Source organism: Fukomys damarensis, unplaced genomic scaffold, assembly GCF_012274545.1.
Source record: "Fukomys damarensis isolate Sample0158 unplaced genomic scaffold, DMR_v1.0_HiC HiC_scaffold_4, whole genome shotgun sequence".
Classification (NCBI taxonomy): Eukaryota; Metazoa; Chordata; class Mammalia; order Rodentia; family Bathyergidae; genus Fukomys; species Fukomys damarensis.
Window position 1 is genome coordinate 17,536,828 of NW_022900916.1, and position 16,128 is coordinate 17,552,955.

Genomic DNA, 16,128 nt, shown 5'->3' on the forward strand with positions numbered 1-16,128 from the left:
GGTCTATTGTTTCATATTACTTCAAGTACAAGTTTCTAACAGGGCTAAGTTGTGAGCTGAGTATTATTTACAAAGATCTTTCAAATTTCTATTTTTCATATTCCCTTATTTCAGTCTTTTCTTCCCCCATTTCCTTCCTTCTTTCCTTCCTTCCTGCCTTTCTTTTTCTCTGTTTAACTATTTACTGACCCCACCATGCAGTGATATACTGTATGCTCCTTTAAGATCACACGTAATATTCATTAAAATGAAGCCATGGTGACTTGCAAAATCCCCACTGATCTTTCACAGTGACGAGCCGTTACGATTTCCCACAGCCTTGCTGGTCACCTCTACCACACCACCGCATAGTGTTTCTAGTTCATAAGCCTTACAGAGTTGAAATGGATCAAACTCATTTTTTACCTTGAAAAAAATTTTCTGGTATAGAAAATATCTCTTTGGTTTCAAGGAAAGTGATTCTTCTCATTTAGTGGAAGTAGTTCGTTCAGCAGCAAAACTGTGACAGATGCACAGCCAATCGAAGGGCAAATCTCTCTTCCTTTCTCAGGACACTGTGGATTTGTAAATGTAGACCCTAGAAATATTTTATCATTATGATCTGAATCAATCTGAAAACGAAGATAACATAGGAAGAAAGCAGGACAACATAATTAAGGAAAGATGGAATTAGGAGCTGACCATTCTCTTAATCTCCAGATCAAACTAGGCCTAAAGCTTTGTCTATCATATTTGTTTTCTGCCAAGAACTTTTTTTTTTAATTTTTCATCCAAATTGAGATGAAAGGATTGATCTGTTTTTCTCAACAAGGGCTTTGCTTTCTTTTCCATCATAAACCAGGCCACCCCGAAGCATTTGCTCAGTGATGTCCTAGAGACGCAATGAAAGCTTTGCCGTCATCCTCTTCACGAAGGGCGTCAGGCTTGCTGTGCACAGTCGCACAGGCTCTCAGGTTTGGTAGCAGAGTTCACCGTCCTTGCTGTTCACCAGCAATAGGAGTTCGTGAGTATGGTGAATTCAGACTCTCAATGAGCAACGAAAGGAACAAAAATGAGAAAAGCTTGGGAGAGAGAGCGTAACCTGGGACTGGGAATGGAATGAATCAGACAAACTCCAGATGGCTGGCACTGAGGTTGAGAAGGAGCGCTAAGGACCAGACGTGTAACTGACAATATTCACTCCGTCCTTCCTCTCTGTAAGTCACTATCAGAACATTCTTTGTCCGCTGTTAACTTTATCTTCAGGGTACCCTCTCAAGATTAAAACTACTAATATTCCTCCCCGTTGCCCTCATTAAAAATAAGCACAAATACAGGAGCAATTTTCTAATGATCATAGGGGTAGGAGGTGAAAAAGCCACTATTTGAAGCCCAGGAATTTGAACTAGCACACTGTAAACGTCTGTGGGATAGAAGTGAATTGAGGCAACCCAGGCGCGACCTTTCAGTGAGAGGCTCTGATTATTAGTGTTATTTTTAAGTCTTCTGCATGGCCCACCGCTTTTATCCATATACAATATAGAACTAGGACATTACTCCTACCTTTTGTATACCACAATTATTGGAACTTTATGGGACACTTTATCCTAGAATTTCCAAGGGTGAGTAGATGTTTGGATGTGCACATAAGATAGTCTAAGGGGAGAAATAAGCCATCATTAAGAGATTATTGTGTTAGTTAGCTTTCTGCTACCAGAAAAACCCATGACATACTCAATCAAAAAAGATAAAAAGTTTACTTTGCTTATGGTATGATAGGTTCCAGTCCATGATTATTTGGCTGCATTTCTGGGGCCTATGGAAAGGCAACACACTATGGCAGGGAGCCACGACAGAGTAAACTGCTCACTTCATGGTACCCGGGAAGCAAAAGGGACAGGAAGGGAAGGGGTTCCAGTATCTCCTTCTAGTGCACTCCCCGAATGATCTAATGTCCTTCCACTAGGACCCACCTTTTGAAGGTCTACCACCTCCTGCATGATCAGGTCTTGGACACACGGACCTTGGAGGGACATTCAGGGTCCAACCATAGCAATTGTGAATAGATGCACAAGGAAGTTGCAGGAACTGGCCTCAGATTCTATTTCCTGCCTTGACACTACAGGTACAGAAGACCCAGTAAATGAAATGGAAAGGAAACAAGTGGAAATTCCCATAGAAGATACAACTCAAGAGGCAGAGAATAAGTGTTATGGCCATGAAAAAACCGGCAGATATTTTGGAGGCACAGTTTACCCTTGTGTTTGAGAGCAAGAGCTATGCTTCCGCTACTCTAAAATGCATGTGGAAGACGTTCAGCTTGGTAAGATGAAAATAACAAGAGTTCCCGAGGAAGTAACAAACTCACTATAGTTACTCTGGCAAATAAAGAAACAACGCATACTAAAAACAACTCAATGACTAGGAAGAATTGTTTCTAAATAAAGTAGCCTTACTATAACTATGCAATGTGATATTATTCCAATTAAACTCTAAGCGCCTTTGGAATGCGAGCCTAATATTATTTACCTGCCAAATTATTGTGTGAAGCTTTTAAAGCATAGTTTGATATGCTACCAATTGAGAAATTGTAGCTATGTCCTTTTCCTCTAAATGTCAGCTTTAACCAATAAAAGTACATTGAAGGCAGCATGATGCATTCTCTCAAGCTAAGTCAGGAAAGGCAAGATAACATTTGCCTCTTTCCTGCTGCTCACATTTTTGCAGACATGAGTTAATGTGTCAGAAGACTGGCTACTTTTGGTCATCACACTGTGAGAAGTCAGGCCATGTGTAGGAGCTCCAGGCAAGGTCTCTGTCACCAAGAGACATCGCCCAAGGGACATAAGACACCTGAGGTCTCCAGGTGATTCCAGCCTCCAGTTATCAAATGAGCTCCAAAAACTGAGCATTTGTACTCGACAGTTCAGGTATTGTGAGGCAGATAATCAGCTCATATAATTAGTTCTAGTTAGTCCTGCCCAGGGATTATTTTCTAAGTAAGATTACCTTAGAGTGAGGCAAATAACCTCTTTATACAGTGTTCAAGTTAGATGTATTTCATATTTACTATGTTCTATAAAAAGATGTTCTAACAATTGTCCTTAAAATTATTAACTGGTATAATTTTACTAAGAATTAACTTATTTTAACCAGGAGGAAAAAAAAACCCAATCTACTTTTATGATATTATTGAAAAAGTGAATCCTAATGCAAATAGGTAGTAGAAATTAGACATTTAACATCATGTTAAACCAACTAACACATAGCACAGACTTTATCCTTTCTAAGAAAACAGTAATTCAACTCCAATTAGTTCCAAATGCTGTTCCATAGACGGTCAGAGGAAAGAACATTCTATCACTTACAACAGTCAGGATTATAGATTCGTTCCCTAAGAAGGTTGCCTATGGGCTAATCAGTTTAGAGAATCCCTTCCATCTCTGCAGATGACTGGGCCACGTCTCAGGGAGAGAAGATAATACTGAATCAGAGGTGGGACTGAGCACAAGGAGAACACAAGTGCAATGTTTTTAACAGAAGACGCTGAATAAAATGGGGTGATTTAACTGCTGTCTAAACCCGTCATGGGTCTCTCCTTCAAGTAAATTATTACTATGGAATAACTGAAATTATATACATGTAGATGTACATATACTATGTTGTACTTATATATGCTCTCAGATTATTAGGAACAATAAAAAATTTATTTTGTGCTTTCATTTGACAAATACTTTCTGAAATTTTCTTGTGGTTCATAGAACCCATAATGATGAGTGGAAAATATCTTTTCTAAATCTGCTCTCTTTTTGTTTAGTTCTCTTCCTGATTAAAAAAAAAACTCTTAATTACATTATTCTTGTGATTTTTGTGGACAAGTATGAATTAATTCCTATAACTTCGTAAATCTTATTTGTTACCATAGGAAGGGAATATGTGTACGAACACGTGTGTGTTTAAATTTTTTGCATAGACCACATGCAAATTCATGTAAAAACGTATACAAACCCCAGAAAGGGGACAGGCAAAATCAAGGAGGAAAGTATTTAAAATATTTGCATGGGAAAGATACTAATAAAATATAAGTATTCTGTAAACAGAACCTAGAAATAAGTACTGCATTTCCTCCCTATTTCACTTGAAGGACGTGTGAGCAAACCCTTATTTCAACATATGTCCCTTCGTGCTCAGTGGTCACCCAAACTTGGGAGCCCCGCGACGTATTCTTCTCTGTGTAGGTGCAGTGGAAAATTTTCCTGCAGTTTATGCTCTTGTGTGCAATTTCTCACTAAGGTATCTCCAGAATCCTAAATTCAGTGTGATCAAAGAATCTACGGACTCAGCGTCTATCTGGATGCCCATTAAACTGGGTTCATTAGAAAATGTCTGCAGAATCAATAATCAACCAAATCAACAGCAGATAAGCAATATTCTTTCCAGGGCTCAAGCCCTTCATTGATCTTTCTGTTACTCTATCGCAGTGACAAAAGGAAGGAATCTCCACACACAACCATCAAGAAAATAGCATAGTTTGTAAATTATTTTAACACCCTTATCTTAGAGATACACATGTAGAAATAATTATGGCCTATTTGTTTCCATATAATATGGAAACGTTATCTCTATGAAACCATGTGTACAGTACATACTTTTACTCATCAAAATGTATGCATGTACACGTAAATAGATCTACACACTTAGTGCCTTTCTCTCAAATTGTGCACTGCATGGCTCACACGCAAACTATAGTTTACTCATATGAGAAAGTCAGCATTAAAAAATGCCTATGTGGAAAAAATTCAAAAAGTGTTACCTTTAGGATAAATTTGAGTAATCAGTTAGAACAAAAATTAAGTCTTTTCCTTAAAAGATAGACAAAATTTGGTGTTGTTATGCGGAAAATAAAAACATGAAAATGCTTAGAAGTGGAACACTCATGAGTGTATATTCTCGCCCAAACCCTCCCTGTGCCAAGTTCATGTTTGTAATGAAAACTTCATCAAAATACTAAAAATTTGAATTATTTAAGATTCAATATTACCAGTCCTTTTTTTTTCTATTTTTAAATTGAGTTTATCAGTACATTTTAGGTATACAGTAGTTACATTCATCATTGGGATCCTGTACCTTTACATGACAGGTCTTGGTTCTCATTTTCTCCCCTTGTCCCTGCCCTTCCTTCACCCCCTCCTCCCCTCCCCATTTACAAGCACTTTATTTATTTATTTATTTATTTTTAGCTACTTGGCTAACAAGTGTGGCACCTTCTACAAAAGTTGAGAATGTACCTCAAAAAATAATTTTTATTTTCAAATAGGAAAAATATCACCATCCACCAAACAGGGAATTTTCCCTGAATGATACAAAAGTGAACTGAAATACCTCAACCCAGACAGTATGACAGAGTCCATTCTGTCTTAGTGTTCACTGTATTTAAAGAATTCTGACTGCCAAAAATTTAAAAATCTTTTGTTTTACACACTAAAATCTATTACAAATAAAAGTTAATATATACAAAAAAGGTCTTAATGTGAAAGGAGACATAAATATTAACAAATATAATTCCACAAAATAAATAATAAAAATCTCCAGAGCAAGATATAAGAATATCTTCTATATTTTATTAACCTACATTAGGCCTGACTAGCAAAAATAGGTGCAGGACATATTTTTATACTGAAACTCATACAATTTTCAAGTGGCTTTTGTTCAATATACATTAAAATACTTATAGAAGATGAAAAAATGATGTGAGTACATAACATGACAGTAGAGGAAATCAGAGCATGGCTTTGGAACTCTGGTATGAAAAACTATAACAGTACATAAGATCCTAATGAGATAATTGACAAAGTGAAACAGGAAGAAAAGGGCTAAAGGTGTAGGGAAACTGCGAAGGGTAGGGGAAAGGTAATAAGGGAAAAGAAAACAATATGAGAAAATGAAAAAATGGAAATAAAGTGTTTGTAAAAGGGGAGGGAAGGAGGGGGTGAAGGGAGGGCAGGGACAAGGGGAGAAAATGAGAACCAAGACCTGTCATGTAAAGGTAGAAAATCCCAATAATGAATGTAACTGTGCTGTATACCTAAAATGTATAAAATGTACCAATAAACTCAATAAATTTAAAAAAAAGTTTACTTCATACAACTTCTAAATGGTACTTGATGTTCTAAATAATATTTGGCTATCATACATCATTTTTCTGCCATGACTAAAACATTATGTTATTTCTAAAGTGACATTTTATTTCCTAACTTCAACCAAATTTTGTCTGTCTAGATAACAAGTGGAAATTTTCTGTTTTATTCTGTAGATCATTCTCTACAATATCAATGCAGTTGGTTAAAATATAATTTGATTTCTTTATTCATAATGTTAAATTATAATTTCCTTACATAGTAAAATGTATAATCATAGAAAACCAGCATTGCCAAATTAAGCATAGACTAAAAATTATGGGCCAGGATTTAGCTCAGCGGTTCGGTGGCCTGCCTTGCAAGTGCAAGGACCCGAGTTCAATCCCTGCTACCAATAAATAAATAAATAAATAAATAATTAGGTACGCACAGTTTAAGGTAAAGAATGTGCAGGATAAATTGCCAATTTAAAATCAATAAAAATAAAATGATAGTATGTACATATGTATGCATATATGAAGAGTGATATTTTACATTTAGTTTTCAGTTCAATATTGTCACCAGGTAAACAGTAAGTGATTGATAACTGCATATTGTTGACCATAAAATTGGTAATAACAAGCACACATATAAGAAGGCAAAACTAACCTATAAGTGTGCATTAATAGGAAGACAATACTTATGGATTTAACTTGTATAATTTTTGTTTGTTTTGCATTGCTGGTTATAAAAGTCTAGTCATATGAAGACTGAGAGACTAAAAGATGTTAATACTTGAAAAAATAGGTATGTGAATCATGACTTATTCTAGAAAAAATGCAAGTAAAATTTTTCTGTTACATGTTTGGCATTATGAAAAAAACTAAAAAAGTAGTAAGGCATTTCAAACACAAACACAGTATGAAGTCATCAATAATTTAATGAATTATTAAATATAGACTGAGGACTTACTGTGGTTCATACACAGTATATATCCTAAAGGCTGAGAAAGGTAAAAAGGACATTTTTCATGAGATTACAAAGCCTACAGATAGGGGGGAACCCCACTCCACAGAATGACTGGTGTGATTTTGAAAGCATATGTAAAATTTTTAAAAATCGTATATGATATTAATTTATTGAGAAATGGAGCATAATCACTGCCTCGATTCTCATTTAAATTGAAATATTTAAATTGGAAAATCAATTTTTTTTTTTAGTTGTAGATTTCAACAAAACTGCAGAAAGTAGTATAAAAATCAGTCACATATTTCTGAGAAGGGGGCTGAAAGAACTATCTGCCTCTCATCCCAGAAGTTCCAGGCTATTTATTTTTATTTTTTTAATTTTATTTTTTTTCAGACTATTTATTTTTAAATCAGCCTGTGGACTGAGTGAAGTAGCATCGCCATGATTACTGACCACAGGTTTGCTAGCTGCTTCCTTCTAATTTATTCCAGGAAAATGATTCTAAATGTAATATATTGAGAATTTAAATTGATTCTGTGAAAATAAGCTATGACTAAAACTAAATATATATACATCTATATATATATATCTATATATATATAGATATATATATATTAAGATCACTAGTGATTTTTATATAGCTAAATACATTTTACATATTCCTTGAAAGTTCCTGTCACTGTTACATGGTTTACCCATGGAATTCAATACTTTTTCTTTTTTTCCTCCTAAAATTATTATGAGATAAGGGTGTAGCTCAGCAGAACAGCATTTGTCTAATAGACAGGAGGCCTGGGATTCAACTCCCAGTACTGCAAAAAATAATTAAATAAATTACTACGAGCTTCCATAAATATTTTAATGGCTGCATATTTTATTAAAGTATTGATGAGCAATTATTAATATTCTCTTTTTTAAAAAAGGAAGCTATTAATATCTTCAACAAAAACCAGACAAGGAAAGGTATAATATATGTGAAATTGCAGAGCATAACTATGATTATAAATAATAACAGTCAAATTATACAAATATTTTAAATACCAATGTGATAAAATGCATGGTTTTAATGATGGGAGCACATGTTCTTTTAAGATTATTTTTTCTTGAGTCTGAAGATGGGGCGCATACATGAACTTACTTCTATAATAGAGTTCAGAAAGTTGAAAAGTGTGTTTTCACTTAACAGTTAAGTTACATCTTCATAGGAATTTCAAAAGAATACTGTACAAATCCTAGCACTTTCTTAAGCACCAGAAAAGTCATTACCCTTCCCAGTTCATTCAATTTCTATCATAAGAAGCATAGAGAGCAGAACTATATAGTTTGGTAATTAATTTCTTTAAAACAATGTTAGAAACATCATGTTCCCTAAAATATAAATGAATTTCAAGGTGAGCATGCTACAGGATGATATTAGTGACATGTGATTCATTGTGACAAGTGATCTTATCTGAAACACCATTATTAGGAGGAGTACTTAAAACCATTTGGAAATCCCTGAACATATGAAAGCATTGTACGGTTGAGCTTGTCTCAAGTCTGAAATTCAAAAATCTGCCCTTGTACATCTGAAATTGCTTGTGTACAATATGTCTTCATAGAAATTGTCAGAAAATGTTCATATTGAGTATTTGCGTTATACTTTAGGGAATTACCTGAATTCTTGAGCTTCAGCACAATCTATAAAAGTATAAATTGAAACACACATGCCTAAGTGAGCTGTTAATATGTGGAATTTTAGAGCTGAATTCTTAAAACGTAGCATCTTGCACAACTGCTGTACACCTGACACTCACTTTTTTTTTAAGTTTTATTAAGGCTATACCTCTTTAGATTAAAGAATTGTAATGAAACCCAAAGTTCAATGCCGTATTAAATGAATTACTAAATTTAGTACTAGACACCTATATAGTGAAAATAAATATATAAAAAGAACAGCAATGGTAAAAGTGAAATGTCTTCCTAGTCCCCTCGCATCACAAGTCCCTGACAGCCATCCTCAAAGAACTCTGGACATGTCTACTAACACTTCTCTACTGATTTCTCTAAGGGCAGGAGCCCATTTTGCTACCATTACAGCACATGTATCGCAAACCTGCCTCCTTTAGTTCTTGCCTGAATCAAGCCCTCAGCAAAAAATACTGGGTCAACAACCAGATCTCTCTCATTTTGCATCCCAGTAACAAGCAATCTGAAGTGCTCACCCTACCTGCGGAGCAAGGTGGGGATGGATAGTGCTGACCCCCTGAATGTAAAATGACTTGTTCCATGGAAGGGGGTTAGTGCTGAACTGAGAAAGAGACATTTTGTGCTCAAGAACTTAACAGGGGACCCAGTGACTGGGTCACAGAAGAATCCCTGTAGTCTATACTTCCTGTCATGTCCTCTATCCTGACTCAGAGCCTGTATAGACACCGCAGGAACCTGATCCAGTATCAGAACAGATGAAGGTGATCATGTAGGAAGGGCAGGGGTCAGAGTGAGAGCTCAGAGGCAAACACCTCCAAGGCCATGGTGCTTCCTCCCGTGGAGGTCTGGCTCCTGCCCTTGTCAGCGCTGAGCACATTCCAAATCTTTCTCTATAGTCAGTCTATTCCACAACAGAGCCAGTGTCTTCCTGCACCCCTGCATCCCTTGAGTCTAGTACAGGCATGACGAAAGGCATCGCCCAGGAAAAAAGAGCCATGGCTAATGTTCACGAGTCCTTCAGGTCTGAATCAGGAACCTCCTGGAGAAGTCTTTCTTCCCTCACACAGCTTTTGGTCGTTTCTCTGCTCCGCAAACATTCATAGCCACAGTTTTGATGCTCTCTGTACTGTGGACTCAAAATAACCTTAGTTAGAAGAGTGGAAGTTGGCAAGTGGACTGTCCTCAGAGCAGGGGCCAAATCCAGTGTGCTCTCTGCTGGAATTCTCTTCCCTGCCATTCTCTGTTCCGCTTATTTGATCATTTGAGGGATTCCTTGATGTTACTCTTCTTTCTGGGTTCTCAGGTCAACTCCTCTAGAAAGCTTTTCTTAACTTCTCCTTTAGGCTCCTCTTACCAAGGCCACTGCCCCTAGGTAGATCTCTCAGACGTTTAACAAGACGGTTCCTTGAGCACAGGAACTCAACCAAATTCAACTTTCTGTAGCCATCATCTAGAAGGGCATGGTGCTAGAATGGGCTCAGGTGAACATTACTAAAAGCACCATCTGCAAGGTAAGAGCTTCACCTCTAGAACAGATAGATCATGGCTGAGATCCCAGATTGCCACTTGACTGCTTGTCCCAATTCCCAACTTACTCTTAACAAGCTGGTTAGTATAATGGCCTACTGAACGAGAAATAAGGCTTCTAACATACCATGCTGAACTGTCAGTATACTCATTGTCCCTGCAACCCTTTCCAGAGAGAGAGGGCAGGATGGGCTCCTTAATGACTGGTACTTGGAAGTACATGGGTGAAATGCTAGAGGAAAACTTACACTGGGGTTCATCCTTCTCTACTTTACTGTAATGTCCTGTTCTCCCTCCATCCCCACCACTGCTAGAAACCAGAGTCTATAACAAGAATCAAATAGTAATACTTTGTTCCATAGGAGCAAAGCCAAGGCATCAGGAAGAAAGAAAATGAAATGAAGTAAGGATGGGAGATAAAGAAAGTGATGCATTTCCAGGCTGAGAACCACTCCATGGGGCACAGATGCTTTCAAGGCACTGACATATGTGTGAGAAATTGTATCTTCCAGCTAATCATGAAGGGAGCAAAGACAGAATATATCTTTCTGGTTCTCTCCATCTCCCACCGTCCATTCGTTAGATGGTATCCCATGAATATTTGCCCACACTGCTAGGTTGCTAGTGGCTACTTGGAATGAGGCATTTCATCTACATCTAGAAGTGGTGGAAAAAGACAAAACTACGGGCACATAGCTAGTGAGCTCTAGAGAGAGTTAGATAGAATACTTATGATGTACCCAACACAGTTATTCTCATTTTCCAGAAGAGGAAATGATACAGTGGTCAAACACTTGTCCCCGTCACATGGCTACTATGTCATAAATTCGAGATTTGAACATAGTCTGGATCTGGATAGTGTAGAAAACGAGATACTTTATATGGTAGATGAAAGAGTCATTAAATGGTTCATGCTCTGAGTTGTATGAAATAAAGATTTTTTAAATGAATTTCCCAATCTTCACTTTACTCCATCTTTTTATCCAGCCAAACTCAGTAGTAGCAGTTAGTACCTGAAGGATGTGGGTATCCAAGACAGCTTTTGAAGGTTTTGAGGAGTCCCTAAATGGGAAAAGAGCTTCATTTGAGTTTCAACACTAGCTTCTACTCTTTCACCATCTCCATCTAAGCCTTTAACCAGTCGAAATGAATGGCTGGTGAAAAACAAGAAACATCTTGGTGGAGAAACCAAAATTAGGGGAAGAGGAAATTGACTTAAAAAACAGGAGCAAAAGGGCCATCCAAGGCTTCATTTTTGGTCTGTGGGCCTGAGATTCCGGCATCTGCAAATGAGTCCCTGGGTGATAAGTGAGATGGTCAGTTTTGATGAACTGTGGGCCACAATGATGCCATCTGTGTGACCATATTATTTGTTGGTTTTTACTCATGTGTCATTCTGGTTTAGATCTAGAATATTCTTCCAAACTCTCATGTTCTCAGGAGAGGAGCTTTTGGAAGCTGCTTGGATCATAGGGCTCTGTAGCTGACTTGCTCTTAGGAGAGGGACCAGGTTAGAGTTGGGTCACTGGGGGTGTGACCTGGAAGGGTGCATCTCCCTTCCTAGCTCCTCCATTTATCTTTCTGCTTCCTGGCTGCCATGAGCATCAGGCTTTTCCACCATACCCTTCCTTCCCTGGAGCTAGCTAAATATTGACCGGGAGATGTGAACGAGTTTAAACCTTCCTTTTTGGGTATTTTGTCTCAGTGACAAGAAAAGTGACTAAGACCTATGTTCTTCAAAATCATCAGAGAGAGAGAGGAAGCCCACAGCTTTCTGACTTGCTGGATAGGGCCTTCACCAGGGTAAGCTGTTGTACCACGTACTACTGGCTTGTTCTCTGCTTCCAGCTTCCTCTCCGCCTGCAGTTCCCTCTACTTAGGAAGTGTCCAGGCATCTCAACCCACTGGAGACCAGAGGGAGACCAGCTGCCATGGTGTGGCAGAAAGGAGCTCTGGTACTACCACATACCCAGCATTCCTTGAAATCATCATAGAAATGTGTGACCCTGAGACATTCTAGAAGGCATTGTAGGTCTCATTTTTTTTGTTTAACATGAAATATTTCCCGTAACCTATTTGTAAGTAAGATATACTCATACTTAAATTTTATAAAGAAAATTGAATAAGGTAAAGTGTTACATCCTAAAAAAATATTGAGATGTGCAAACACATTATTTTAGATAGCATCTAACCACATATTGTGCTGGGAGGGATGTCATAAATTAGTCATGCTATTGATAATAAAAATTTAATAGATGTGTGACGAATAGAAGCCTTGTTATTAAGAAGAATTAAAATTATTCTGCAGAATAGAACCCATTAGCCTCTGACACTTGAGGGAGGACCATAAATATTGGCATTATTACATATAGGTTGTGAAATTTGATTATCACAAAGCACATTGATACAGCTCTTTATATTTTAATCATCTACCTCTATCTTTTGTTTTTCTTCCTCCCATTCCATCACTAACTCTCTCTTTTTCTCCTGTGTTTCTCCTCTCTGAACAAGACTGGGGTATTTAGTCTTGTAGATTTTAGATATTCCCCCCAAATATTTCTTAAACTTTTAATGGTCTGATATATTGTGGAATTCTTGTGTGCTGCATTTTTCAAGCAGCTTTTTTCCCCTAAAACTTTTTATACTTATGAATATAAATTCATGAATGCTTCACAAAATGCCATTAAAGAAAGCCTCAGCTATTCTACCTTAAACAATTGCTGTATGTAAGTTAATAACTATATTCTGAAGTAGGCTATTCAAGATGTGTCACGAAGCACTGAAACCTAGAAAGTGAAAATAGTTTCAATGAAGCGATCAAAATCTTGTAAGATGAAAAATCTCTTCACTTTAGACACAAAGAATATTTAGAGGTACAAAATTTTAACCGGATTCTTTTTCATTTGACTTTGTGATACATTTGAACAAAAATCCAAATAGTACTGCAAGGACAGAAGAAAAATGTAATCGTCACTGCACTACTTGGTTCCCTTTTCCAGAAGCAACCAGGGCTATAAGACTTTTCCAAATCCTTCTGAAAGTATAACACACACATAAATATCAGCGTATGTATTTTCTATTTCCTTTAAAGTGAAAATTATAGCTTTCTAAAGTATGACAAAACAAGCAGAACCTAAGATCGTGGTTTATTTGTAGAGTAAGGACCAAAGCCAATACCAGAAGTGTAGAAATATTTGTCTTAATAAATCATTCAAGAGAATTCAATGAAATTAGTGAGATTTAGATACAGAATCTGTAAGACTATTTACTAAGATGATTCTTAGCACATTGACGTCAACAGACTGAAAGATCAGAAACAATTATGAAAATAAAATTTCATACCGGTTATTTATCATTAATTATTAATTATTATTAATTATTAATGAAAGAAAAGTATGTCATTGCACTAGTGTGTGAACAAATGGAGGGAAGAACATAAGCATTTCCAGGTGGCTTTATTCAATACATAGTGAGCAGTATACATGCCACTATGCTGGCTTAGCCAAATACAGAGAACAGAAACTCTAGCTTTGAACAGAATTGTGTAAGGTCACTGAAATACCTACACAGAAGTACTTATTTTCTTTTGGAAAGGAACCAAAATAAAAGAAAAAAAGTTTGACTTCTCTACTATTATTTTAGGAAAGTGAGTTGGACAGAGCTGAATTTTCTTCTAACAACAAAGATCAGTGTTTACATGTTGGAGAAAAATGTTTGCCTTTTGCTATTATGAGAAAACCTATTTTTTCTGTGAAGGGAAAGTCTTTAAAAATAGTCCAAACTGGGGCTGGGTTTTAGCTCAGTAGTTCCACTGCCTAACTTATAAACGCAAAGACTTCAGTTTGATCCCTGATACCAAAAAAAAAAAAAAGAAGAATCCACACTGTCACATATATTCTTCCAGTTTATCATGTGGTTTTTGAGGCCAATATGGGATGGATAGTCCAAAAATTAGATACCTTATGAACCTATGTTTTATTTCAGGATTATCTATGCTGTAATCTATTACAGCAATAATTATATCATCCAGCATTATCAACTTAGAACCCCTTTTTTCCTTCAGATTAAGGATGATCACCATGTTGTGCTAAACCACATGAAGAATTCTAGTATGTGTTAATAAGCTATTATTTTTGTCATATACTTGAAATCTGCATTTTACAACACATGAAAATCAAAGAGATGGCCATGTTGCATTTATCATTATAATTATCCTAAAAGTTAAAACATTCATGAATTTATGCTTCCTCTTAATAAATACACACACCACGTAAAGCTCCATTCAGTCATTACATATAAAATGTTTTCTATGTTTTTACTGTGACACAATCCAGCAGCAGCAGCAGTGGTAACATAATGTTTTCATGTGTCGCCTTACCGACTGTTGAATTTCTCAGGGTGTTTTTCTCTCATGATGTGGAATCTGTGTGCGATGGAGGCATCCTAAGGGGAAACAGGAGAATAAGAAAAGACAGTTTATGATCCTATTATCTCGCAGAAATGTAAATTAAAAGAAAAAACATTAAATTTTAGTGAACCCCCCCCAATATCATTGCTAAAAAGATGTTCTGAAATTAGGCAAAGATGAATGTAAATTCTCAGCAAGTATGATTTCTATGATCATGTCTCGATTGGTATTTATCATATTTATATCAAGGAATTGATTTCTGTTTTAACTTACGCATTTCTAATAACTGTTTTCACCAATGCTCAAAGTATGGTTAAGATAGTGCACATAATTAAAAAAAGCCAAATAGCAGCTGAAAGTATTGTTAAAGAAGGGTGAAAAGACAGGTCAGCTTAAGTGAAAAATGGTCATATAGAGAGCTTCTGCTGCTCTATTTATGATAAAAAGATAGTTTGAAGTAAAGGCTAGAATAATACTTGACTTATTTTAAATAGTTTGTCTTGTTTCTCAGATGTACAATTTAGCAACTCTTTATCCCGCAAAGGGGTTTCTGAACTATCTTGCCAGATAGAGCCAACAAGAGAAAGAATTCTTTTTGGAGAATTCGGTCCAAGTATAACTTTTCTGAGACCCCAAGTGCAATACTTCTGAATCCAATGGTGTGTCTTCTACTTTTAGGAAATCCTTCAATGATTTCTTTGACATAGGAATTACACCGAATTTGTGAGACTGGTAGAATATTGTGATGTAAGCTTTTCAAGCACAGGCCGACATTAAACAATTAACCCTGTTATTCCAAGTGAGGAGATATTTTCCCAGTCTCCATCCACACATCCTTAATCACTCACATGACAAACAAATACATTTAGCAGTCATCTCAATAGAACGGGGCTATTGTTGTGATTAAATGTTAATTTTGTTTCATAGTGGAGATAAAAGAAAAACACAGGGCAAGACAAAGGAAATAAAGAAGTTGTATATTTGAGAGATTCCTGAAAACACTAATCAAGGATTAAAAGTCTAATGAATGAAATGAAAAGGCTAATGTGCCTACTCATGCATAACAAAGCATGAGACCCAATAAGAAAGGGACCAATGCCTGCTGCAGATGGCCTTCCTGCAAGAGAGAGCTAATTGTAATTCTTTCTGTGCATTTTACACTCCAAAAATTGCCAAGTAACTGAGTTATGAAAAGGACACAAAGACGTAGCTAGAGAAATGAGTTCAGGAACAACACATAATAAAAGTTACAGGAACATCCCTTTATGGTTTGCTTCACCAATGTATAATTTTGTTTAAGAAAAAGGCTAACTTTCCAGGTTTGCTATGAAGTAAGAATATCAAGATTGGTCTGAGAGCTCTCACAGGTAGACATAGAATTTGTTACTTTTTATTTTAAAAGAATAAAATATTTTAAATATAAGATGATTCTATGATTAA

General features: G+C 36.4%; 1 protein-coding gene across 12 annotated transcripts in view; it reads right to left on the reverse strand.

Moving 5' to 3' along the window:
• Nucleotides 1–16,128, reverse strand: part of Dgkb (diacylglycerol kinase beta) — a 609,362-nt gene that overhangs the window by 247,760 nt on the left and 345,474 nt on the right. For all 12 annotated transcript variants that reach the window (XM_010643347.3, XM_033757026.1, XM_010643348.3 and 9 more), the window contains one exon: nt 14,659–14,723. In XM_010643347.3, the coding sequence (XP_010641649.1) occupies nt 14,659–14,723 (65 nt within the window). The remainder of the gene's footprint in view (nt 1–14,658; nt 14,724–16,128) is intronic.